This window comes from Crassostrea angulata, chromosome 6, assembly GCF_025612915.1.
Source record: "Crassostrea angulata isolate pt1a10 chromosome 6, ASM2561291v2, whole genome shotgun sequence".
Lineage (NCBI taxonomy): Eukaryota > Metazoa > Mollusca > Bivalvia > Ostreida > Ostreidae > Magallana > Magallana angulata.
Genome location: NC_069116.1, coordinates 49,337,459 through 49,365,217, shown reverse-complemented (window position 1 = coordinate 49,365,217; position 27,759 = coordinate 49,337,459). Strand labels below are relative to the sequence as shown.

Sequence of the window (27,759 nt, the reverse complement as noted above, 5' to 3'; positions counted from 1 at the left end):
ACCATAATGCTTCGTGAGAATTTTCTCCATGTAGGTTACAAATGTATACAGTTTTATTATGTCCAACAAAGAGTTTGAAGAAGTCTGAGGGGTCAACGAAACATCTATTAGATCTACCTTATATATTTAAAATGTAACCTTAAACTTTTATTTAGCAAAGAAACCTTTTTATATTTTAGGTTAAACTTTTCAATTTTTTTTTTCTAATTTCTAATGTATTAAAAGGACATGAACATAGCCTAAAACGGTCACGGCTATCTAGTCCTGTTTAATCAGACAACAGAAATTGTTTCCCAAAATTCACATGAAGACCTCGTATATGATGTAAACATGTGTACTTGTAACGCTAAAATAGATTTTTCGAGAGAAATTCTGGGGATCTTATAGAAACCTTTAATAGAATTGATCATTCTTAATAACAATTTGAACTTTGTATCATTAATCAATGAATTTACAATACACCTTGAGTGCATGCACGTATACCACCAGGAAACAAAATAGATTGTATAGTTCCTGAATTGCTTTTCTCTCGTTAAGGACGTTATTTGATACAAGTGGAATAATCTTGATAATTTTCCAATAACTAATAACATGAATTGAGATTCTCACAATCTGACAGCAACATGGTTTAGTCTGATTTATCTTTATAGTTACAATAATTTACCCAAGAGTAAAATAAAGGATACTCGTGTAAACACGAGTTATATGTTTATCGTGATGAACATGGCTAGTAAAAATTCTGATATATTCGTGAAATAATCGCTCTCAAAAAGAAACAATTTAGTATAAGAATCCGACAATCTACTGGCTGAGTTTTTAATATCGGTGGAATATACATGAAGTAAGATTATTCAAGACAGTATGATGTTTGTTCCATCGGGCCTAATTGTTTTGAGTCAACGCATCGAGGTTTTCCCTTGCTGCACTTTCAGTTGTCTGTCCAATGATTAACTTTTGAATGATTTCTATTATACTAGGTTTCCACTGTTGTGCGATCTGTTAGGTACCCAACGAGTGACAAATGGTATCTGATCCTGGAACTTGTCTATAATTTTAGGATTTGATAGGAATTGCTGCGGGTCGACATGTCCTTATGCAATTCGTTGAGCTATGGTACAATTAGGTCACAATATACATACTTCAGGTGACACAATCTGTCAAGATCTAAATATCCGTTTTTGCCGTATTTGCCATAGAACTGTCTCCCCAATTCAACCAGACAGGACCAGTCACTGGGGACACTAACAGCTGTTCTTGATCCTATTTTGTCGCTTCAACGTCTTCAAGGAATCATTTAACCACCATTAGGATCGGGAACCAGCTGCCCACACACATTATAATGTCCATGTCTATGGAGTCCTTCAGGAATGTAAAGCTCCTTTAAGGAAACAGGACAGTTTTTGTTATTTTTGAATTGTAAATAGAGGCGTTAACTCCCCCATCCGCACACACATTTAGTTGAAGTGAGAAAATACCGCAACAGCGACCCTTCACTTCAATGAAAGAAGAAATATACGTTCTTGACGAGCCGATGTACTCTGTTGTGAAAGGGCATGCTGATACTTAGTGGATCTCCATTGTATTCAGGATTATTTTTATCTGGAAGTGAATTTGATTAAATCTTATATTATGTCATTCTAAACTATAAACATTCATTTGGATTGCTCGTGGCAATTTTTACAAATTCTTACATTATTGCATGTTTATCTCACAGCACTGCATAGAAATTTCATTTGTTGCATACAGATCTCAACTTCTGTTGGCTATATTTTTTTTAATTATATGTTCCTAAAATGTTCAGTACTTTCTTGCATAAATTATCGTGTTGCAATAATAAGGTACTGCGAATTACGCCTGACCTATATCTATGACCAATAATTCTAAGCATGTTTGAAATGATGTTCAGCATGTGTCTGGATCAATTTCATTATGTATTATGTATGGTATAGTTCTAGGTGTACTTGCCTATATTAGATTTGGTTAGATTTGTTCCTTTTGTTACCAGTTTTGTGTTTCAATATTTTAGCAAATATCTACATAACTGATATGTTTTCTATTTTGTGATGCATTGTTTTACATTGACATCAGGTTCGGTACTTCTCTCCATGTTATTTGCATTATTTAGACTAAGTATTAGTTCTTTAATGCTAAGTCAGCACGCTAAGCTATATCAAAATATGCGTTCTTATTTAAATTGAATGTTAAGATACACGTTACTAGTTAAAAAAAATACCATTTTTTCCCATGCTTTACTGGCTTTATTGTTTATCAAACATAGTTTTGGAAACTTGTAATCAAGACTACAATTTGATAGGTGCTTCAGCCTTCCAGATTTAAATATATGAAAAAGAAGTGTATAAAATTTAGAGAGGATTTAACAATTGCTAAGTTAGCGTTAAAAGTATGTTGCTCAACAGAACAACGATAAACAGGTGAGGGATTAAGTCAAGTGGGAACTTCCGTGACTAAGATATTAAATTAAATCGATGATAAAGGATCAACTGAACTGCCTAGAGTTCTGAGAGATTTTAAGAAAACACTAGTCTCCCACCAAGGAATCATTGTAATAGAATAAGAAAAGGTATGTTTGTTTATGAAACACTTTCTAAATTTCAGTTCCGGACAATCTCAGACAATTTAATTTAATATTAAATTAATATTGCACATGCATACGCATTAAATCAAATATTGATGCAGATGTTATTTCTTAAACATGCATGTATATTTCACAAGATCACACAATTTCATTTTGTAGCTACATGTATAAAATATGCCTCATGGGCCATAGATTGCGATTAAAAAAACAAAAAAGCACATGAAGAAGGTAATGTTTTGTCAAGGATCCTGATGTCAGGACGTCATAGGTCTGATAACATTTAAATCTAGTTGATATAGTGTATATGATAACTCCGCTAGCCTAGATCAGACACCTTCTCATATAATAAAAACATTTTAAAATATGCCTTTTTATTGTCCTCTGTCTCATAACACCCTATCCTATTACGGGTTTTACCTGCAAATTCCACCGCGTGCGCTGCAAAATCAAAAAGAAAGATTGTGTTGACTTTGTCTGAACATTCCGACCAAGGAGCATACAAAAATAGCTTTGTTATATTTCTTTCTCTGTGATTACCATCGAGTCATTCAATTTTAAAAAAAAAAGAAAATACCTGCCCTTGATATAACCATATTTTGTTTTATATTCAGTCAAAACAAATAAGTCATATCCATTATACAATTATATGTTACATTAAAAGTTATGAATCATACAATTATAGACTTCACATTAACAATATAGATTCATCTGTATTATTAAGTTGAAAATTCTGTTATTTCAAAATTGTTACATGTATGTAACCAATTAGCAATGCCTTTGCACCTGGTGATTAATGGCCCGTGTTAAAAGCACTTTATTTTTTAGGTAAAGTGGGGGTTTTTTTAGATTAAAAAGTTGGGTGATCATTCGGTTGGAAACATAAATTACGTAAGCAATACCCTAACACGTGACTATACACGTTTTCATTTTTAAAAAAATGCAAAATGTGTTTTTTTAACCTGCTAATTCTTAGTATTTAAACGGAAACATCATTTCCCGCCAAAATCATTCACTGTTTGGAAACCAGAAAGTGAGTGAAGAGGTAAGTTGTTGTAATATTTCTATTAGATAATTTTCTTTGAAATGAGATTTCAGCAGAGATTCTCGAATTAGTCTGCCAGTTTTAACTACTATGCAAGTTGTTATCAATCAGCTACTTTTATCCTTCAACTGTCGTCTTACTCTTTGCAAAATCATTTGAATTAATAATATCAATGTCATGCTTTATTCTCTTTGAATATCGGACAACAACAATTAAGTTTAAGTTAATAACTTAAATTTTATTTCTATTCCGCTTAGCATTTTAATTAAAACTTATATGCATTCATGATTCACGCTACATTTATCCTCTTTGAACAAGGATATTTGACTAACGTTGAGTTGAGATAAGAAATGCAAATATTTCAAGGGTGATACGTTTGTTTCCTTGACGTCCTTACTAACACCGACAAAGCCTTTTAAAACTGTTTCCTGGTCTTACTGTAATGTGATAATATAACGTGTCAATTTTCAAAAAACAATGCAGAATGGGTAAACATGCAGGAAGAAGTAGATATTACTCAGAAATAAAAAAGAAACAACGTTTTCTAAAAAAAAAAATCATTTCAAAACCATCTCATACATGAAAAGAAATAATAGAGAAAAAGCTTAAGGAGGTTCGTTGACGAGTGAAATCTGTCTGAAAACATCTCGTCCTCACATAAACTTTCGAGTTTAACTACAAGTAGTACAATGCTGGATACTTTGGAGGCTCACGTACATTGAATAGAAATTTTAAATCGATTTACTCTATTTTCAAGAATTGCATTTCGTGTTGTTTTTTTCTAAAAAAAAAATCAATTTGTTATCCGACCGAAACATTATTAAAGAGATTATAATCAGTAAACAAATAGAGAACATTCAATGCTCTATAGTTGGATACAGAAGTTATTTCACCAGTGAGACAGGATTTTTCTGCCCCGCCATGGCTGGGACATATAGTGTTGCCCCGTTCCGTCATTTCGTCCTTCTGTACATGTCATTCCATCATTAATTCATTTTCCGATAATTATCTCAACAACAGTTGCACACATTCAACTCAAACTTACAATATAGATTTACCTTATTAATATACACTCCGAGTTCCAATATTGTTCCGGTGCAATGATTTTTGACAGAGTTGTGCCTCTTACACTTTGCAAAAAAAGTATGAAAAAATCACTTTTCGATCATTTTACCAACCACCGTTGCACAAATTCAGCTCAAATTTGATATATCGATCTACATGTATCTTATAAATATACACACCCCTGCAAATGTTATTATCATTAAAATTTTAGACCACGTAGTTTTATTTGTCCCTTTCAGTTTGGCAGTAAAAATCGTGCCTCGTGTTTTCTATTTCCCAGAATCTACGTACTTGTAGTCAAAATAAAATCAAGACTTTAATTGATTGAAAACTTTATCCTCATTTATTAGTGGATAAATGAGGTAATAGAAAATATTCTTTTTCCGCTGTTGCAACAATTAACATGCCAATAAGGATTAATTTTCCATCCGCGCCTGCCCTAGTAATAGCCTTAATAGTAAAACAGAATTTACTATTTTATGCAGAATGTTTCTTTTATACAAAACAGACACCCATTCTTTTTTTTTAAAGCATAGTATTGCACATCAAAAGCATCAACCATGGCTATAATTTTTTTTACTATATTACTGGTTTGTTCGTATATTAGCATGTTTATATTAAGTTTGAATAGTGTATAGTAAATAGTGAAAAGCGAATAGAACTCGGGCTGCTCGGAATGCCGCGTGTACATCCGTTTTATTAAACCTAGGCTTATTGCTAGAGCTCTCGAGCGCTAGCAACTACGTTAGTCTTTTTCACTGGAATACGCATGCTCGACTCCATAGTGGGGGATTCTGGGAATACTTTACTACTGTAGATAAACTGTACCATTTGAATTTCGTTTTATCATATTCACATGAAGTTTTGTGTTTTACTGTAAAAGTCAAAAAGTAACAATAGCTTAAGGTCTTATACGTTATATTCAATACTATAATAGATAGCTTACTTTATCTTAAATTCCTTCAAGCTCGGAAAACAACTTCGGATATGTTTTCCGAGCTTGCCGGAAAGGCCCGAGAAGATACGATTGCAATGGTTCTTGAAAATTTTCACCTCGAAATTGAAATTACAGTAACTACATAATGATAAAGGCAATAAGATATGCCATTGCCGATGTGACGTCCACTCTAGACTCACAATTCTAAATTGAGACCCCACTCCAACACAATTCCAGTATGCTACACCATGGTGCCTTCCTGTTGTTATATAATCGATTCAGAAATATAAACCAATGTTTTAGAAATCTGCTTCAGTGTTTTACGATGGCCACAGCGCTAGCTCACCATGTTATCATCGAATAAGCTATCATTCTTTCCTAAAACGGTAGGCTCGTAAATAAGCATGGGCTACATGTAAGTATACATAAAAAGTCTAAGCTGATAAAATTAGATAAATTTTCGTCATGAAAAAATAGACAGACATTTACTTGTCCGTCAAAGTTGAATCATATTGAAAAAAACAAACAAAGAAAAACATTTCTTTATATCAAGATGAAATACTAGACTAATGATATATGCTATATTTCAAACGATTATTTTCAAGTAAGTAACACAATATTACAATACTTTTAAGGATCTTTTAAAAAGCTTAACACATACATATAAAAATAAAGCTTTAGCTATTGTCAATATGTTTGTAGAATGCAAAACCAAACCAGTAACGTGACAACTACTGAGCCTGCTCCATCTTCGACTAGTGAACTTTGCAAGGAATATACAAATGCAATATTTTATGATATTGGAATGCCTCTTTATGCGGTATGTACTAAACAAGAAAGAAAAAAAGAAAGAAAGATAGATAGATAGATAGATGATAGATAGTTAGATAGATAGATAGATAGATAGATAGATAGATAGATAGATAGATAGATAGATAGATAGATAGATAGATAGATAGATAGATAGATTTTTAATGTATTTAATGTTTATCCTGTCATTCATTGCCTGACGTCAGGCATATCCAAGGTGTAAAAGTTACATGTACCTTCTCCGAAACAGTGCAGACAATGGAAGCAAGCAATATCGATCAAGATTTTTCATAAAACAAAAATTAACCGAATTGGATGCATGTTTGATGAGTCAGCATTGACATTCACAATTATGGATGAAAATGTTATATGGAATATAATGAGCAACAGTTTTCAAGTAAAAGGGTTGTTCACCATGCACGTGTGTAATCCTGATTTAAAAATACATTAACTGTATTTAAACGGTAGATATGGGGGAGGGGGGTCATCGCAACAAGTTGTGACATATTGTCTATTACGGTAGAATGTAAGTCATAATTGCTGTTGGATTACCATCATTAACAAAGAATTATCAGTTTGAATTTAAACAAAATACACACATGTATATATTCATTTGCAGAAGAAACTTAATCACCGAAGCGGGGGTGGCCTGATTTTCGATCAATTAGACGATTTCATTCATCTTGAAAAGGGTACACAACTCGCGTCTTCTTACTCAATGAATTAAGTTAACAATTACCATAAGTCATTGTGTGGGTGAATTTGTTAGATTTCTTCCAAAACATTCGATCCAAAGTAAAATATATGTAATTATTAAAAATAAATGCCAAAAAAGTCATTAGAATCCCTCCCAATTAATCTATCTATGTCAATGGATGAGTTCATTCAAACCATCGGATCGAGATCTCAGCCGTTGCATGAATGATAAAGCCAAAATATGTCCAATTCTTTTTGCAGATTAGTGGACGGGTCCAAATTGTGAACATGAGAATACTCCAGGGCATACCGCGTATACATCACAAACACGTGCACATCGATTGGGGGGGGGGGGGGGAGGAGGGGTGCCTTCCACAACTTTTTTTCTGCAGCAGACATTTTTTAAAAACATTACATATAATAAATGGAATTGTTATATTCAGTAGTATATTCTCACTATATAACTCTATATAGACGAATAGTCAATAATTTTAATATTAGCTCGTCCGAAAAATATTGACCGGTCAATATTTTTTTGATATTGACCGGCTAGGAATAATATCTAGAGAACATTCCCTCTATTTCAAATAATCGCCTCTGATTTGTTGATTCGTAAACGGTGACGTAAATAATTCTTCGCGACTCCAAAACAAGGTGACGTCATAATAGACAGTCAGTCAACGAAAGTAAACAACGGACGCGCAATGCGACGGTTTGCTATGATAACGGATTTAAGGATTTGCGAATTACTGTGAAGTAAAATCAGGTAGAACATCTGTATGTTAATTCTTACGGTCGGCGGAATATCACCAGCGACCGTTTGATGCTGAGGATAGTTTGAAATGAACTTTTGAATTGAATTCGTGAATTCTTTGTTGAGCTGAGAAAATTACGGCGATCTGTTTTCAATTAATTTCTTAAATTTTGGTTTGTTTCTTCATATAACAAAACAAATGTTGACTGTGTTTTCGGGCAACATTGATTATATTAGCCCCCTTGGGACGAATATATTGCCCTCCGCTTCGCGTCGGGCAATATTTCGTCCCTCGGGGGCTAATATAATCAATGTTGCCCTCAACCCCAGTCAATATTTGTATAATATCGATCTCCCCCTCTTTCTCCACTTTTGCTGCCCTTCTCCACTTTAGCTGCCCTTCTCCATTTTTCCTAAAGCATGTAATAAATGAAACTGAAGATAAGGAATTTCAATTGAATTGAAATATATTATAACAATTAGTATTATCTTTCATGATTTTGTAAACTTCACTCTTTTTTTTAATTGGTTGTCAAGATGTTTTGGATAAAGCTGCCCCCACACAATTTAAACAATAATGCTACGTGCATGAATTATATCCTTTCCTATTTCTTAAAGATGCCTTTCAGTTGATTTTACATCTTAATATTACATGTAATAACAAATATAATTCTAAAATGTTTATCTTCCGCTTTCAAGCTAACATATTATTATTTGATTTACGTACATTCCTAAAATAATTTTAATTAATGAAATTATTTATTTCAAGTGATATACATAATTATACATGCACTTGATCGAAGCTGCACGTTCCTTTTATGAATTTATGATCAGCAGCTGTTAAATAGAACCTGAACCACATATGCAGCTCTGTTCTGCTGCTACCTTGATTAAGAAAAACACTGGCTTGTGGGAAGAGCATTTATTAAAAATGACAGATGAAGTTATACTAAATATAAACATGAAAATGTGAGACCGTATACATTTAGTAATAAAGTAATAAGCAATGCAGCAGGAGGATGGCCCCAAAAATATCCCACGTCTTTTATAACTGAAGAGGAAGTTATCCATTCAACTCAAACAAACAAATAACTTATAGTAAGTAGGCTAGAAGGGGTGGAGGTGGGCAAAACTTCCGAAGCACACCTATTCGGAGCCAAATTTGATTTACTTAGGATCCGGCAAATAGCATAAAAATACTCTTAGCGGGATGAGTATGAAAACCCCAAAAGACCCTTTAAATCCTCATACTATCATAGTATGAACAATTTTAAATTGTAACATAGTAAAAATATGATACATAAAACTGTAAGTATTTCGATCACATAAATTCCTTTATATACATGTACATAAATACACATTTCTTATAACAGTCTAATTGATACATGCATACATCAATTAAATAGTTCTGTTGAGTCAAGCAAGTTTTCTGGAAAGCTATAATAACTTGTTATGTGTATTATAGTCAAGATATGGCGGAGAGTGTTGTACGTGAACTTGCTTACTTTTCCTTCCATTTTCATTACAACTTCTCTGAACCACTTAATGTTTATGATTTTGTTAAATGCTGAAATTTTCAGTTTATTTCACGTCTTTAGGAGATAACAATACTTTAGATTTAAGGATGGAAGTAGAATAATACGTTATCAGAGTACATATTATTTCAGTTAGTAGCGATACTAATCATATCCCTGTTCGAGAGAAGACGATACAAATCTGATGTTTGTCATGGAAAACCCGGACTACCACTGTGAGTCTTTGATATGTTATTATCAATTTTGAATTAATGGGTTCTATTGAAGAAATATCGTATCTTGTAAAAAATCTTAGCAAAAAATTGATGCAATATTATGATAGAGAGCATAAAAGAGGATATGTTTTAATAAGAATAGCAGTCTTTTTAGGTCACCTGAGTCACTAAGGTGACCTGTTGAAATTAGTTTTCATTAGTCGTCGTGCGTTACCAATTTACATTTTATCTTCTTTAAAACTGCAAGGCCAATTGTAATCATTTTTAGTGTGAAGCATCTCTAGGAGAAAATGAACCTAAATTGTGAAATGTCTGACCCACCACCCCCTGGACCTCATCGGTGGGGCAAACTATGCAAAAATATTTCAAAACTCCCACACATTTGGGGAAACATCTAAATGCATTGTTAAGATATGATCAATGAGTCCGTCTATAAAAATTGTGCAATTTATTGCCCCTTGGTCAAGGATTCAGACCCTGGGTGAGGCCATTCTGGCGGTTTAGTGAAATGTATTAATCTTAGAAATCTTCTTCTCTACTTCCATAAATATTTGAATAAAACTGAATGCATGATTAGGATGTCCACGATGCACTTTACCAAAAGTGTTGAATTTATATCCCTTAATCAAGGATTTAGGCCTTAGGATGGGTCATTATGGCCATTTTGTGAAATATATAAATATAATCTTGGAAAATCTTTTTTTTTCTTCTTCCATAGTAGTAAGAGATAGAATGGATGGATAATTATGATCTTCACGAAGCCTTCTTCCTAAATCGTGAAATTTATGATCGCTTGGTCAGGGGTTTAGACCCTAGTGTGGGGACAATAAAGTAATATAGTGAAAAGTATTAATCTTGAAAAATATTTTTCTTTACTTCCACGTATAGTTGAGAAAAGTTTGAATACAACATTCTGATGTCCATAAAGTCCTCTACCGAAGTTGTAAAATTCATGGTCCTTAAGTTTGGGACTCAGGCCCTAGGGCGGGCCAATGTCCCCATACAGTGAAAATGTATTAAATATTGTAATCAAAAATCTCTTCTCTACTCTCATGCATATTTGAGAAAACTTAAGTCCTAATATGGGGTCAATATGGTTATGAAGTAAAAATAAATTAAATTTGTAAACAGTCTTCTTTTCAGCACCCATTTAAATTTGAAACAAGAGGCCCAGGGGCCACATCGCTCACCTGAGCAACAATTGCCTTAATTCTGATCAATTTAGCATTACAGTATCAAAATATCTTGACAACTAAGTACAGTAGATCTTGTTAAAAAAAATTGAAAATCTGCCAATTTTTATCCACCTCTTTCTTTTGGTAAATACCAAGCCCCTTTTGTTGTTGTACCTGTAAGATGATTTTTCTCTTTTCCTATATACCCCCCCCCCAATTTTGTTGCCCCACTTTTCTCTAGGGTATCATGGTTTCATCAAACTTATATATGCATAACCTGTGCTTTCACACTGAGTACTGAGTTTTGGACCGAAAAACTTTCCCAGAATATTTTTAAAGATTTTCTCTATATATGTAAAAATTCAAACCGCCATCACGGCCCCGCCCTACCACTAGGGACTGTGATTTTGAATTTACACTACCCGAGGATGCCTCTACACAAGTTAAAGCTTTTCTGGCCAAATGGTCTTTAAAAAGAAGATTTTTAAAGATTTACTATTTCCTATGTAAAACTTGATCCCCCAATTGTGGCCCCACCCTACCCCCGGGATCATGATATAAACAAACTTGAATCTACACTACCTGAGGATGCTTCCATTCAAATTTGAGCTTTCTGGCCTAATAGTTTTTGATAAGGAGATTTTTAATATATATTCCTATGTAAAACTTGATCCCCCCATTGTGGCCCCGCCCTACCCCCAGGGACTATGATTTGAACAAACTTGAATCTACACTACCTGAGGATGCTTCCATTCAAATTTGAGCTTTCTGGCCTAATAGTTTTTGATAAGGAGATTTTTAATATATATTCCTATGTAAAACTTGATCCCCCCATTGTGGCCCCGCCCTACCCCCAGGGACTATGATTTGAACAAACTTGAATCTACACTACCTGAGGATGCTCCCATTTTAATTTGATCTTTTCTGGCCTAATTCTTTTTAAGAAGAAGATTTTTTAAGATTTTCTCTATATATTCCTTTGTAAAAATTTATCCCCCTATTGTGGCCCCACCCTACCCCCGGGGACCATGATTTTAACGAACTTGAATCCACACTATCTGAGGATGCTTCCACTCAAATTTGAGCTTTCCTGGCCTAATAGTTTTTGAGAAGAAGATTTTTAAAGATTTTCTCTTTATATTCCTATGTAAAACTTCATCCCCTTCTTGTGGCCCCACCCTACCCCGGGGACCATGATTTTAACGAACTTGAATCTACACTACCCGTGGATGCTTCCATTTTAATTTGAGCTTTTGTGGCCCAGTAGTTTTTAAGAAGAAGATTTTTAAGATTTTCTCTATATATTCCTATGTAAAACTTCATCCCCTTCTTGTGGCCCCACCCTACCCCGGGGACCATGATTTGAACGAACTTGAATCTACACTACCTGTGGATGCTTCCATTTTAATTTGAGCTTTTGTGGCCCAATAGTTTTAAGAAGAAGATTTTTTAAGATTTTCTCTATATATTCCTATGTAAAACTTCATCCCCCAAATGTGGCCGCAACCTACTCCCAGGGACCATGATTTGAACAAATTTGAATCTACACTACCTGTGGATGCTTCCATTTTTATTTGGGCTTTCCTGGCCCAATAGTTTTTGAGAAGAAGATTTTTAAAGATTTTTTCAATATATTCCTATGTAAAACTTGATCCCCGTCTTGTGGCCCCTCCTACCCCCGGGGACCATGATTTGAACAAACTTGTATCTACACTACCTGAGGATGCCTCCACACAAGTTTTAGCTTTTCAGGCCAAATAGTTTTTGAGAAGAAGATTTTTGAAAAATACCAACAAATTTTCAATAATTCTCAATTATCTCCCCTTTAAAGAGGGCGTGGCCCTTCATTTGAACAAACTTGAATTCCCTTTACCTAGTGGTGCTTTGTACCAAATTTGGTTGAAATCTGCCCAGTGGTTCTTGAGAAGAAGATGAAAATGTGAAAAGTTAACAACAACGACAACGACAGACAACGGACAAATTGTGATCAGAAAAGCTCACTTGAGCCTTTGGCTCAGGTGAGCTTATAAAAACGATGTCCATGAAGTCCTATACAAAAAAGTGAAATTCAAGGCCTCTGTATAATAAGTTCATGTTCTAAGGCGGGGCCAACATGGCCATGCTGTGAAAATGTACTAAATCTTAGAAAATCTTCTTTTTCACTTCAATTGACAATTAAATGCAGAATTCTGGTATTCGTAAGGCCCTATTTCTAATTTGTGGAATTAATTACCCCTAGGACAGAAGGGCCAATAGCAATATGGCCATGTTTAGCGAAAATGTATCAATTTAATTATATTTTTCTGTACTGTCACAGTCGTGGGAGATAAACTAAATGCATTGTTATTATGGTCATGTTATCATGTTCTCAAATTGTGAAATTCACTGCATATTTAACAGAATATGAGGCCGTTTATATTCGAAGGGGGTGGTCAATATAGCAATACAGTGAACATGTATTTTTTATAGGTGTCATTGCTGTTAGTGTCTGTCATATATTAACAATCTACTTTAATTTTCTGTGCATGGTTTTATTGTAAACGTAAGCTGTTTGCATGTTGTGTGCATTAAAAAAATTGTAAATATTATGAAAGATTGGCCATTACAGACCTGCAGGTCTCTTTGTACCAAAATTTTTTATTATTATTATTTTTTTTTATAATATTTGCCATGTGAGCTAGAGTATAAATACCCTGATATTTCTCCGACTCTTGACACCCGTACGCCCCATCCATTTTCACGGAAAAATTTTTTAATTATCAAATAATAAAAGCAAAGGTTAAAAGTGAGAAGCCTCAGATTAGGATTGAGTCTTCAAAATGAAGTCTAAAATGGAACTTAAAATGATACTTGGACATGCCAATCTAATGACTTTGGCACTCTGGTTACCCTCAGGGCCTGTGGGCCTCTTGTTTGGATTTTGTGTATATCTTATAGCATTGTTTTATAGTATTTGTGGACACAACAAACACAAAAAGCTTCCTGAATGATTTGAGGTCTCTGGTAACGATTTGAAAAATTTCATTCCAGGCCCATCAATTTTCTGGACGGCACATCAAACTCAGTTGCCAACGCAGCAGCCTTCGGATGTACTCTGGAATATATTCTATTTTATTTGTTTTTTACTAAGTTATTAGTAAATAGATGGTTGACCGGTAAGGTTTGTTAGACTAGATCAGAAATAGTTTAACCCAGAATACAATACAATTATCATAATGATTGTATCCTCTAATGCGCAGTAATACTTCTCGAAAGTAAGTGTTCACTTTATAATGTTTATATTTCAGCCGTAGTTTTGTTTCTTCTGACGTTCCTAGCCGCACTGGTGTTTTATCCCATCTTCGCCTGTTTGAACTCGTCATCAAGAGTATTTGGTTCTCTCGTCGGATTTCTCTATACATTACTGTTGTAAGTTTTCAAATACGCACCGCTTCAGTATATTAAATTATAAGAATGTTGATCCAATACGACTTTTTAATACACATTCTTCACTGAATAGTACAATGTATGCAGACACATTAGGTCTACATGTATGTCCATAATGTCAAATGAATGTATTGAGTTTAATTCTTCAACATTTTATGAATCCTGCAATATTGACTGCATTGTAAGTCGGCTGTTTGCATAGGAACTTAATCTGATTATACATGTATGTTGGTATTTAAATTGCAAGCTTAGCATTTCTTGATTTTTATCTAAATGGAACAAATGTTCTTACAATACCTCATTATAATAATTCTGTATAACGCGTTAACTGATTGGTTCAATATAATCACGTGAAAGGGAACTTCATATTTCCTTGTCATCGTCATATTTTTCATCATATCACATACCCTTCGGAAGCCACGTTAATTTTCATTCCATGCGTCTAAGAAATCCCGAGGATGAGCTTACAAATTATCGGATAACTAGTATAGCAACATTTAAATTCTTTTTATAATAGTAAAGTAACATAGAAAGATCCCGGTAAACATTCACAACTATGTTTGATTTTCAAGTGTTGAAAAACTATGAAAACCTGATGTATTCTGTATAATTAATTACCCCCGAAAAATCATAGAAGTATCGAGAAGTAACTAAATTTAATTATTCACCAGCGGTTGACAAAACAAGTCGGTATTACTCTATGGGGGTCATTATTCTTCTACACGGGTCACAAAATATTCAGTTAACAAGCTCTGTAAATGTAATGCCCGTTTTGATTAAAACATCCAAAAACAAACGTTGTATAAAAGAGTTTACCTATATTGAATTTTACATACATCGGTATGTATTCAGAATGTGCAATATTGTTGTTATACAACTGTAACATGCTTACGAAAGCTGAAAAAACTGACCTTTTTCTTTGAATTTATTTTCTAGCAGAATTCCTAATATATCTAATAATAAAGTATATCTCTAAAATGTATATAGCGAAAAAAAAATTGTCACCTTGTCCGTTTTTTGTGGGTTTTTTTTTCGCTCATCTGACCTGAAAGCTCAAGTGAGCTTTTCTGATCCCTTTTTGTCCGGCATCAGTCCGTCCGTCTGTCCGTCCGTCCGTATACTTTTCACATTTTCAACTTCTTCAATCTGTAGAACCACGGGGTCAATGTTAACCAAACGTGACACAAAGCATCATCAGTAACAGGAATATATAATTATATATATATATATATATATATATATATATATATATATATATATATATATATATATATATATATATATATATATATATATATATAAAATCTTTTTGAAAATTCTTCTTAAAACCATTTGACCTAAAGAATACATGAATGTCCAGGTCTGCTTAGAAACTATATCGTGTAGTTAAGGGATAAAATAATCTAAATTTGAATTGAGTACTAGTTGGAATAATAATAATGATTCAACTTTGTTTCCATACTGTTGTAGGACATCTGTTATGTTTGCAAGAAGTTACATATGTGATGTATCGAGATGGGTAAGGAAATAATGAATTTAAAAGCTAACAAATCAACGAGAGACAACATTGTTTAAGTAATCCGTGTTTTGTTGGCTGACATTATAGAGATTGTGTATAAATTATACAAGGCTTTCATATTGAAATGTGTTATTTAAGCATTGAATGCTTATTTTTGGATATCGTCGGTCATATAACAGACCAGGCAGTACAGACAAATTGAATACAGTGCGTTAGCGGTATGCTAATTTGTCTGCACCATTTGGTGTGTTATAGGATCGACGACCTCCAAAACTATGCATTCAATGCTTATATTTATATTTTCATACTAATGTCTCTTTGTATGAACTATTGTGTTAGTCGCTCTAAAGCCATAATTTACGCTCTTAGTCAGGGATAGGAAAAACCCCTGTCACACCGGAGCTGCGTCCTCACGGCGATCCCGCTGCGTCCTTAAATAATCTAAAACGCCAATGTAAACGCAGTAGAGTCTCCTTGAGCGCCGTAAGAACGCAACGGCATCTTCGTCCATCGCAAAGTACGCGCCATGGCTCGGCGTTCTGATAAACACGCCGTAGAAGCGTAGTGAGGTCGCCGTGACAGCGCCACGAGAGCTCCGTCGGCGCGCTCAAGGAACGCAGCTAATCGCAGTGTAGACGCAGTGATAAGTCATTTGCGCTTGCACGGAGACCTCACGGAGTCCTTTGGGATCTCACTGCGTCTCTATCGCGCTCTCACTGCGCATCCACAGCGTTTGAACAAGTTGCTTTCCATTTGGCTGCGTTCACACAGCGACCCCAAAGGGCTGTTGCTGCGTTCATCGCGCTCTCGTGACGTTTCTTCTGCGTTTATACCGCGCTCCCACGGCGTTTCTACTGCGTTGTCATCAAGACCACGAAAACTCGAAAAATAGCTGTTGTACAATAACAAGCGATGTAATAATTATCAAACTGGATGTAGATGACTATGTAAAAAGTATAATAAGATCTATCAATGGACGTAGATGGAATTCATGCCATTTGGTTCTGATGTCTTCAAATCTTTTCTATGTTTTCTAACAACTAATAACGGATTTTTTTTGTAGACCTGACTACTAAAAGTTTTATCCTAGTCCTTCACAAATTGTTAAGAAGTAACTATGTTTCAATATTACAATGTACCTTTTCATAAAATGAAAACAATTTTTTAATCATTTGTTGTCAATTCTTGTTTGTTTCCCATACAATAGTACAAATTAATATTAACCTACCAAGAAGTAAAGAACGTCTTGTGCACGCAGTCAGCGCGCAGAGCACGCCGTGGACGCGCGGTAAAATCTCCTAGCACACCATGAGCGCGCGGCGGAGACTCAGCGAGAGCGCAGTTAATCGCCAAGTAGAACTCCATGGAAACGCAGTTACACGCCGTGGGAGCTCCGTAAGAACGCCTCGGTCGCCGTAAGGACGCCCTGGCGACCCCACTTGTAAAGTTTTCAAATAAAACGGTACATTTTTTCCTAATTTTTCTTGCGATCCTACGGCGATTTCAAGAATTTTACAACGCCGTGAACACGCCGTGGGGACGCAGCTTGGTGTGACAGGGCCTAAACATACATGGAACAGCCATATTAACATGCTATTTAGGTCGCTTCCGCGCCTTTAGAAAAAGTGCCAGAAAATTTGTCAATTTTTTCTCTTTATTGATGAAAAGACAATTAACAATTATTTTCAATTAGAACACATCAAGTTGATCAACATTTCAATTAATCTTACATAAAAAATATATATACTCAAACAGCGTGATGATGTTTTTATATGTGCTCCTGGCGCATGAATTAGCTAAGTGTATTCAAAGGAAATTGAAGGTCGCATGTTTTCAATGCGACTAAGGGAGAAATACACGCTGAATTTTTATACTTGTAAATGACAGAGCTTATCGAGTCTTTTTTCTTTCACATTTGAAATATTCGTATTTGTCATTGATGATTCATTGATAAGTTTCTAAAAAAAAATTTTGGATTTATTTTTTGTATTGTTTAAACAAAAAATAAACTTGAACAATTTAAGTAAACAATTTTTTTTTTTTTTGCAAGCAAGAGATCACTTGAAATATTTCTGAATATCATTTGTATTTGAAGTTTAATAATAAATGAGAAACTGTGCATGTTAGAGGCGCTTTATTGTCTAAATTTTCGAAATCGCGTACATTAAGTCTGTCATATTTGTTGTGAGATCTGCTCATTATTTGTCCATAATTTTTCTATATTTTCAGCACTGGGCTCTGTATGCTGTTACGCTTGTCAGTGAAATCTACATCATGATTTTGTTTGTCTACCGATTTTACACAGCCATATTTAAAAAATCCAAATTTGTAAGAATATTTTCGTTTAAAATTCTTGGTTGAATTCTATACGCATAAAATTCCATATATTAAACAATTCTTGTATTCTGGGGTTTTTTTTTCTGAACTCAGCACAAAGAAGACCTAGTAAAGATTGACCAAGTTTTGCATGTTAAGAAACTTTTGGTGGCACCCAAATCTAATATAGAGGAAAACGATATTAGGTATATGTCTATAGGTTTATCTGCGTGAATCATTGTCTTTACCTTTACTCTCTCTCTCTCTCTCTCTCTCTCTCTCTCTCTCTCTCTCTCTCTCTCTCTCTCTCTCTCTCTGAGAGTTGTGTTATAAAAATTGTATATTAACAGATATAATATATCAGTTCACTACTTCTAATTAAGTCATAAACATTGTGAACAATTTTGCTCCGTTTTAAAGCAGTTTAAATTTTTTAAAAATTTGAATTGTTGATAAGGATATCATTGAGTACAGTATTTTTTAAAAGTACATGAACAGGTAATTTCTTTATCAATAATATATATTAATGAAATTAGTACAGATGTATAAGTTTATAGCTCAGTATGTTTTTAAATAAGTCAAGTTTAAAAATACACATTTACTTATTGATAGACAAAGAATTGTTTCGTATTCGGAGACCGTTTTGGCAGAAGCAAAGCTATGTTGTCTTCACAAAAGCCTGTATCGGTGTACAACAAGGACTCTTGCCATCAATACCATTGTTATACTTGTGTTCTACTCGGTAATTATTTTATTATTTCGCTAATTTTATTTACTTCTGACATCTTTTTTAATCATTTCATTTTCATTCTTGTATCAGATATTAACCTAATTATCTGAAAAATAACTGATGATTTATTTGTAGAATTTTCTAGCGACGATTTATCTAGGAGAGATATTTGAGAGTTTGTTGTCGAATTTGGCGGATCTTGTCTTTAATATTTCAATGAATGTTCACGAACAGATTGTCATTTTATCGGACGTCATTAGAGGTAGTTTTTGTATTGTAAACATCTCGATGAATTACATTTCTAATCAAAGTACCGAAGAACTGACGGGAGTTGATTTTATCGATGGTTATTTATTTTAAAATCAATGATATGTTATTTTGCATGACAAGTACAGGTAGTTTCTAATCTGATTTGAATTACGCACATTTTCGACACAAGAATGTTGATAAAACCCCATATGAATCATGTTAAACTATGTATCAGTGATAGAAGTATTTCTGGAAAATTTATGAATCCAAGCAATATTAAACTCTCGTCTAGATCTCGTTCAACCGAACGCTCGGCTGTCGCCGTTAATCTCCGACAAGCAAGATAGACTCTCTGCTTGTCGGTGACAGCCGAGCGTCGAGACTTTATTGAACTATGGCGTAAGAATACATACAACTACAAAAATAGCTAAATTTTAAAATCTAACTATTTTCAAGGTATTTATAAATATTTTTCTTTGAAAAACAATGCTTTAGCATACAAGCATACATTATTTCGGATTTATATATTATTCACAAGAACTAATTCTTGTCAGCGGCGATGATTTGTGCTTTGGTCTAAACATTGTTTCACTTTCGGTTTGTCAGAGTAACTGCATAGGAGAGTTGATTAAAATCAACTCCCAAAAACAAATACATTAACAATTAATATGTGAATCATATGGCATTCTAAAATAATGCCATTTCTATCTTTCTTTTGTCTTAATTTAGTGTCGTTGATAATCAGCAACATCACATCAGCTGTTTATCTGATAACCAACATGGTCCTTATCTACCGGTCTCAGAGACAACATCTCATGAAAAGATGGAGAGGAGACAAATCTTTTATTCCCAGTCAATGCAAACTTGATCACTCAGAAATGCTGGTAAGAATTAATCTTACTTTCATGCAGTGTTTCATATAGAACCATTTCAACACGACCTTGTACTTTCCGTAGAATGTAATTATCTTTTTCTTGCATCAAAACAAGTTAAAAACGGCGTGGGTTTTAAGTGAAATATACACAGATTGCATAGTTTTAGCTTAAAAGCGAAACAAATCTTGTTGATTTCAATGAGCCAAGGAATGGCCAGTAGCGAAATAGACAGACCTACGTCAGACCTACGCTGTTTGACACAACTACCCAAAGTCAAAGCTGTTTAGATAGAGCTATAATATGCACAATTTCCATGATACAGCATTTGAGTTAAACACGATGCAGATATACTATAAATTTAATATAAAGATTCAGTTTCCTGACTTTTTTTTTTTAGAAGAGGTTAACTTATGTTGCACGAAAATGAATTGCGTGTAGTTGGCAACGTTTGCTAAAACTAATTACATGTACATCCTGATTGGCATATCATGTAAAAAAAAAATAGGTGACATAGGCTTTTTAACAATGAAAAATACTACTGGTGTGAATAATTAACTATTTACTTTTTTTTAGGTAAAAAATCTAATGTATGCAGGACACCAGGTTTCATATCTTATTGCAGGTCTGATTGATTTGATTACCATAATATAATTCAAAAAGTGTTGTTTTCCATTTAAAAAAATGAATTTAAATATTAAAAATAACAGTAGATAAGGTGTAGTATAATTGTGCGTAAAGCATTTTTAAGTAATAAGAACAGTTATTGAAAGGACCTAGACACGATTTTACTTACTTTACAGAGTGATAACGTTGGGTATTATAAATATTTGCTGTTTGAAGTCAAGTTGCACGGGAGATATAGAGGTTATAATTTACCGTTATATATTTATATCCACTTAGTACGATTCCCTTTATTTCTTACGGACAATAATTGTAATTCGCAGGTGTATAGAACCTGTCAGGACTGAAATCGACACAATCCAGCTCTAACCAGTTTATCGATCGGTCGAAGCCTTCAATAACCTAAGAAAAATCACAGACTGCACGTAATAAACATGATAATGTCAGACTCCCATAGAAGAACATAGAAGACAATTAGGCTGTTTTCTTAAATTCGTTTATTTTACGCACCGATATACATTAAGAATAATTAAGTTAATTTATCTTTTTAGGACCAGTTTATTAATTTGTTTTTGTTTAATTTATATGGGTTATGAAGGTAGCGATCATTATTGCAGAAAAAATAAACCTAATGTGGGATATGTTCATGTACATGTATCACCAAAGAAAGCATTTCATTTTTAAGGTAAATAAAACTTAATTAAAGTCTCTTTTTGTTCACAAAATAATGTACTGTTCATATATTTTCTTAATCTTGCCTCATGGCAAAAGGGATAAATTGATTCATTGTGTTGATAAATAAAATTTCCACCAACTATTGTAGATTTAATGGAGACGAACACCAAGACAAAACACATGTGAACAATATGAAGATTCGCGCTTTGTCTACAAGCAAACTATTCTGTACTCTATTATCTCGCTTGTAATTCGATATTAAAAAAAAAGGTGGATGAGGCATTAAAGCATGCATGTTAACCATACTAGACATTAAAACAGAAAAACAAAATTAGACATTTTGTGCCTTAATCGTGTCCAGGTCCCAATAATGGAAGATATGTTATTGATAACGCAATTTTGTTATGAAAAGATCGATATATTAAAAGAACCCTAGATAAGGTTTTACGGTTTCCTATAATAGAACCAGAGATCAGTTTTCCAGTAATAGAATGAAGTAATTAAAAGAACTTGAAATAAAACTACATTATGATTTTTTTTAGGTTACGTTCTTTTCCAATCAGTGGTGATTGTGTTTTGCATCCTGTTATCTTACTTTTGTATTTTGCCAATAATGAAAAAGGTTCCAGAAGTGTTTCTGACACCACTGGAATTTGTTTTGTAAGTATTAAACTTATCTTCTTTTATAACATATATTTTTTCTTATCCTATCTATAACCCGTTTTGTCTACTGCAGACCTGGTGTGATCTTTTTGTTTGTCCTGAGATTCATTCTTCGATTCATCAGTAGTCGTGTGTTCCTACAAAATCATTATCTAAGTTCTGACAATGAAAAGCACTGGGAAAAGGCACTGGCTCTGGATAACAGGTAGTTTGAATTGCAATAAAAACATTTTAAAATAATTTTATAAATTATATTTTTTGGTATGTTATAGAGACAAAAAAGATTTAGTTGGCAAAATTATGCTGAATTTTTCAAACACGAAAGGACAGACATCTAATTGTGAATGAAACTGTTGCTTACTTTCAGTAACATTTTTAGCTCACCTGAGCTGAAAGCTCAAGTGAGCTTTTCTGATCACATTTTGTCTGTCGTCCGTCCGTCTGTCCGTAAACTCTTTACATTTTCAACATTTTCTCAAGAACTCCCCGGCCAATTTCAACCAAACTTGGCACAAATCACCCTTAGGCAATTCAAAGCTGTGAAATTTAAGGATCACACCTTTTTTCAAGGAAAGATAATTAGAAATTATTGAAAATTTTTGAGAAAATTTCTTCTTCTCAAGAACCATTTGACCAGGAAAGCTGTAACTTGCAAGGAGGCATCCTCAGGTAGTGTAGATTCAAAGTTGTGAAAATTATGACCCCCGGGGGTACGGTGGGGCAACAATGGGGAGTCAAAGTTTTACATAGGAATATATTGAGTAAATCTTTAAAAATTTCTCCTCGGAAACTAATCGGCCAGGAAAGCTGAAACTTGTGTGGAAGCATTCTCATGTATTGTAGATTCAAAGTTGTGAAAATCATGAGCCCTGGGGGTAGGGTCGGGCCACAATGGGGGGGGGGTCAAAATTTTACATAGGAATATATTGAGTAAATCTTTAAAAAATCTTCTCCTCATGATACAATCAGCCAGGAAATTATTAGATATTCGAGTGGCACACACTACAAAAATATTGCAAAATGCCTCAAAACGATAAAAGAGATCATATCTCAAAATTTTGATAATTGACCTCATATAACTTTTATGCCTGCTGGTTAAGGTCAATATACCTAGTTTAATGCTATAAATGTTTTAGTATTATCATCATTCATTTTTTGTAAAATTAAATTAAAAAAGGGTAGGAATTTGAAAACTGATAGAGGAAATTCGGACTGGAATATTCATAAAAATTGTGAATGAAAACTTGATGCTTTGTGTCTGTTTAGTGTCACCGCCATTTATAAACTGTATTTCATTTTCAAAAGAGTTAAGCAATTTGTATTTTTTTCACAATTAAGAAAATTCCAATCATACTGTAAAATTTTTAGGGACTTTTCTTAAATTTTCGTAAAATATTCAATGGCCATTATCGCAAAAAGTAGGTCATTGACCTATTTTTTTGAAAGTGAAAAATAGCACTCCCATGATAGGTCTTTAACACACAAAAGATGGTTTTTCATTATCATCAGTGGAATTTTTTTTCATTCTGAGTAAACGTATACCTTAAGGGACTTATGATTATAAACATAAAAATATCCAGGGGGAAATGGATTTTATTTATACAGGATCTACATGTGATATTGTACATTGTCCAGATAGTTTGTATCATGACTCCATTAACTATTTTCGATTCTCAGCAAAGTTCGATAACTCTATATTAGCCATATATCTTTCATTCGTACCATAAATCTGACTTTTATAGAGACAATTTTAGTTTAGTATTCTACTTCTGGTATAACCATCAGTTACACAACTGCATGCTTGGCGTAGTGGATCAACGGAGCACTCCCAATTATATACATCTTGGTATAGAGTTCGAGCCAATCGATGCACCGCAATTTTTTTAACTCAACTTGTTTCTTAATTCAATTTTATCCATCGTAGGCAAATTTACAATAACTTTATAAAATGCAATGATACTCTCTAAAATTCATTTTATATCATTCAAATTATAAAGGTTGAAAGTAAGATATCATTCTTATGATGAAAAATGAGGCTCATGAGGATCAAAACCTTAAGCTGATTTTATCAGACCTATTGTTCCTCAGATGAGCGATGTGGCCCATGGGCCTCTTGATATATTTCTTCGGCAGTTTTTCTAAAAATAAACTTCAATAGATTTTTATCGTATTAGACGATATCTTTATTCGTTAATCATTTGATATTTATTCGTTTGATGAGATACTGGCGCTTCTGATTGGTCGAAAAATTTCTTTGATACCAGTCTATCAATAAAATTCATGAAATAGAAAATTAAGCGTCTTTCCACGATTTCGTCTGTTAAGAACATGTTCAATAATTACGGCGAGGCTGGCTGTTCCAATTCAAGGAATGGCTTGTAGATCTACACGTTCACGGTAACATTGCTGTTCAAATTTAATAACGTTAAATTAACACACGTTCAGTACGGTACATGATCGGTCAGAACAAGCATCGTAAAGCAAAGCTATGAGTAGTGCATCAACTCCTTCTGCGTATTCCAAGCGACAGACATATCATAGTTATGTACCTTACTGGCTATCGAGTTACCCAACTTTTACAAAAGTTGCACATACATACTATCATGTGTCGATATATCAACTATTTTCGTCCACAGTCGCATCTCATTGCATGGTTATGCCCAGTTGCATAATATTCCTGTAAGTTACATTAAAATCACTTTTAACGAATCTTAGTGCACAATGAATAATATCACAAGTCATCGGATTTATTTTCCTTCGTTTTCAATTCATTCTGTTCAGATTTCAACTCTCAATTTTTGTTCAATCCATTAAAGTCTGCTCAATAGCTCTTCATTAGCTGAAGCCGCATCCATTTTGAATATTGTTGCTGATGTTGTTTTGTGTTTATACGCGCCGCTTTATTTACATTATTTACATTTTTGATCAATGACACTTCACATTTTATGATTTGAAAATGTTTTATTAAATGATAAGTAATGAATTTGATAATTTTTTTATTGATTGACATATCGAAGAAAAACTGACCGCGAAACTTTTTCATCTATGCACTACGCGCAATTATTAAATTGATTTCTTAAAAGAACAAATATCACTAGACATGATCAATGATGCCGCTTTAATACAGGAATGTAAAACCATCTCTTTTTTATCGTATTACTAATAAAAACTATTTGTATATTAAATCTTTTCGCACTATTCATTGCAAATGAAGAATTCATATTCAAAAAAGACTTATAATATAACTGCCCAAGATGTATCCCTTTTATTAATTCCCAAAAGGACTATGTGCGGTATGGTCAAATATATGCCCCCGATTTCAACCAATTTAAAAAAAAATCAAATCTTCATAAATCGTTGTACAGAGGATGCCTATCACTTTAATCTTGTCATAATTGCTCATTCGCTGTTTATCTATGACGTCCCCTAAATGAGCAAATTTGCAAACAGATGAAAATATACTCATTTTTGCTTTATGTTTTGCATTTGTAAGTATAGAGCGCAGGTCTGCTCAAGTGTGGTTTTAACATATATATGTTTTTCTTGAGAAAGTTATACACATTATGCTACAAGATGGTACTTGAGCAAGCTTGCACTCGATGTTTCCCAGTCCATCGGAAAACACCCAGATTTTGCTACTTAACATCAATTTATTAAAATAAGGCAATCTTCATGACGTCATTTCTACATTATTACGTCATTTTGATAATAACCTTTTACACCCATATTTTCAATATGACTTGAATATCTTTCACCTTATTTTTAAAGCTCTTTATAAAACTGATTTTGGGGGGCAAAAATGCATAATACCGCACATAGTCCTTTAGGAAATACTTCTGATACGATAAAGATTTAAAATTTTATTAAATTAAAATCACCCTGCACAAGGATACGTAAAACCTTTTTGACAAGAAAAGGTGAAACGTTGTATATCATAACTTGTAAGCTGTTACCCAGGAAAAATAAATTCATGTACAAAAGCTTTCTTGTTTCTTTTTTTCAGACGGGTATACCAGAACTTGTCATTTTTCCTGTTTTTCTACTATATCCTGACTGGGTTGTACCGATGTACATTCCGTGTCCTGACTTCTATCTGTATTAATTTATTCTACATTGCACGTATGGACAAACCATTACTGATTCCTGGGTTTGAGCGTTTTGACATAGGTATGTTTCTTATAACATTTGAAATGCGTTTTTTAAATACTTATAATATATTTTTATTTTTTTAACGAGGCCGAGTACAGATCGAGTATGCACGCTTTCGCGCAGCGTTTCATTTGTAATGTGACGTCATCATTTTGCTTTGTTGACGCCATGTCGTGATAGTTTCAATTGCAGATATTCAGCGGAATTTGTTGAAAATACTTCGATTGATGCGTAAAATTGATATTACATGTATATTGTGGAATAACATAAATGTTTTGAAGTATAAGCTATATTTGGGCTCGGGTCGAAAACGTGAAGAGGGTTAAACAAGCCTAGCCCTAACACGTTTTCATAACCCGCCTAAATATAGCTTAATTCATATATTTCAAGATAGTTACCATGCATTTGATATTAATGACCCTTAATATGTGATGTTATATATTTATTTATTACTTAGTTATGTCTGAATGTTTTATATAATACGATAAAGATAACCATTTCCGCCTTAGTCAAATAAAAATAGCTATTTCTGACAAATCTGGGAAATTGGGCATACAAAAAAAAACTTTGATAAGACCCCTCGAACAAACCAGGAGGTAAACAGGTGTTTTTTTTTCACCATTTGATGCTTTTTAGCAATAACCTTAATATGTAGAACAGAAAAAGAAATCCCTAGGACAGAAGTTTTTAAAAAATGTAAAAACTGCAAAATTGATACATTTGAAGCAAAATCCCATAGAGACCTATGTTAAAAATTAATAAACTTTGAGATGATCCCCTAAACAAACGATTTGGTAAATGTCTTTTTTTTATCTTAAAAAATAATTATATCAGTAGAAATTCATGTAAAAATTTTCATTCAAAAATCTAGGGCTTAACAAATTACACCCGGCCTCGTTAAATCTAATTATGTTAAATGCATTATGATTACCGTGTTTTTCTATTAGAATTTGTTTTACCGCAATTAAACGCGTCAAAGTAAATATTTGACATAGTAAAATAAATTAACAAGAACTAGTATTTTAGAAAAAAAAAACAGTAATCATACAAAAAGTTCTTATACGAGTAATTGATAACCTTCGTGATCTGAATCTTGATCTGTTTTTATTTTATAACTACAAGGGTACATGACTTACCTTGGATTCTTGGAGGTCGAGCTTCATCAATGTCACCCAGTAGTTGTTGTCTGCTGTAATTTGCTGATGAAATCTGCGAGTCCTCTATCATCTAGCCAGGACATAAGCTTAGAGTCACCTATGGGGGCATGTAAGAGAAATAAAATGTCCAAAATGTACACACGAAGAGTGAGAAACAAGTGGCAAAAGATTAAGACGTTGATCTTTAACCAGAATCTTTGTAATGAATCGAAATCAAATGTTTCTTTTCTAACGCCACGTCCAGCAAAGTTGAATTTGGTTCAATAAAATGCTCTAATCATTATTTTGCCACAAATTCAATTTACTTTGGATGACCAATTGTTTAGTCTGTACTTTTCACTATTTTGTTTGTATAAAGGGTTTTGATGTTTAAACAGTAATTAGGTAAACATCTCTGTGAATGTGTTCAAATTTTATAGATATTTTGAATCTGTTCTATTTTTCAGTAGCTTTACAGTGTATGTTCATTATTTTATGTTCATATTGTTTTATGAAGGAAACCTGTACCCTGCAAAAATGTTATTGTTGCATTATTTTTTTTGGTTAAAAATCAT

The 27,759-nt window shown here is 33.5% G+C and overlaps 1 protein-coding gene and 1 long non-coding RNA gene across 4 annotated transcripts; one reads left to right on the top strand and one right to left on the bottom strand.

Moving 5' to 3' along the window:
• LOC128187117 (uncharacterized) lies at positions 1-4,977 on the bottom strand. The gene is made up of 3 exons (XR_008244036.1): positions 4,697-4,977; positions 3,014-3,034; positions 1-1,599 (listed from the first exon to the last, which is right to left on the bottom strand). It is a non-coding gene; the product is annotated as an uncharacterized LOC128187117 (long non-coding RNA).
• Positions 2,324-27,759, top strand: LOC128187113 (stimulated by retinoic acid gene 6 protein-like). Of its 3 annotated transcripts, none has more exons than XM_052857323.1 (16): positions 2,324-2,581; positions 6,343-6,460; positions 9,568-9,650; positions 13,856-13,980; positions 14,113-14,233; positions 15,722-15,770; positions 18,000-18,098; positions 18,201-18,292; positions 18,699-18,828; positions 18,952-19,078; positions 19,795-19,949; positions 20,514-20,562; positions 21,779-21,896; positions 21,973-22,104; positions 25,903-26,066; positions 27,171-27,759. In XM_052857323.1, exons 2-16 carry the CDS (start codon positions 6,344-6,346, stop codon positions 27,470-27,472), a joined length of 1,863 nt encoding a protein of 620 aa, XP_052713283.1. In that variant the 5' UTR covers positions 2,324-2,581; position 6,343; the 3' UTR covers positions 27,473-27,759. The 3 variants fall into 3 exon arrangements, with proteins under 3 accessions (XP_052713283.1, XP_052713284.1, XP_052713281.1); XM_052857324.1 differs by lacking the exon at positions 2,324-2,581 and adding an exon at positions 3,280-3,626; XM_052857321.1 differs by lacking the exon at positions 2,324-2,581 and adding an exon at positions 3,280-3,638.

Coding starts and splice junctions, on each gene's coding strand:
- LOC128187113 (XM_052857323.1), top strand. CDS start 6,344: ATGCAAAACCAAACCAGTAACGTGACAACTACTGAGCCTGCTCCATCT. Junction 18,293..18,698: donor ATAGAGGAAAACGATATTAG/GTATATGTCTAT, acceptor ACTTATTGATAG/ACAAAGAATTGTTTCGTATT. Junction 19,079..19,794: donor TTTATCGGACGTCATTAGAG/GTAGTTTTTGTA, acceptor GTCTTAATTTAG/TGTCGTTGATAATCAGCAAC.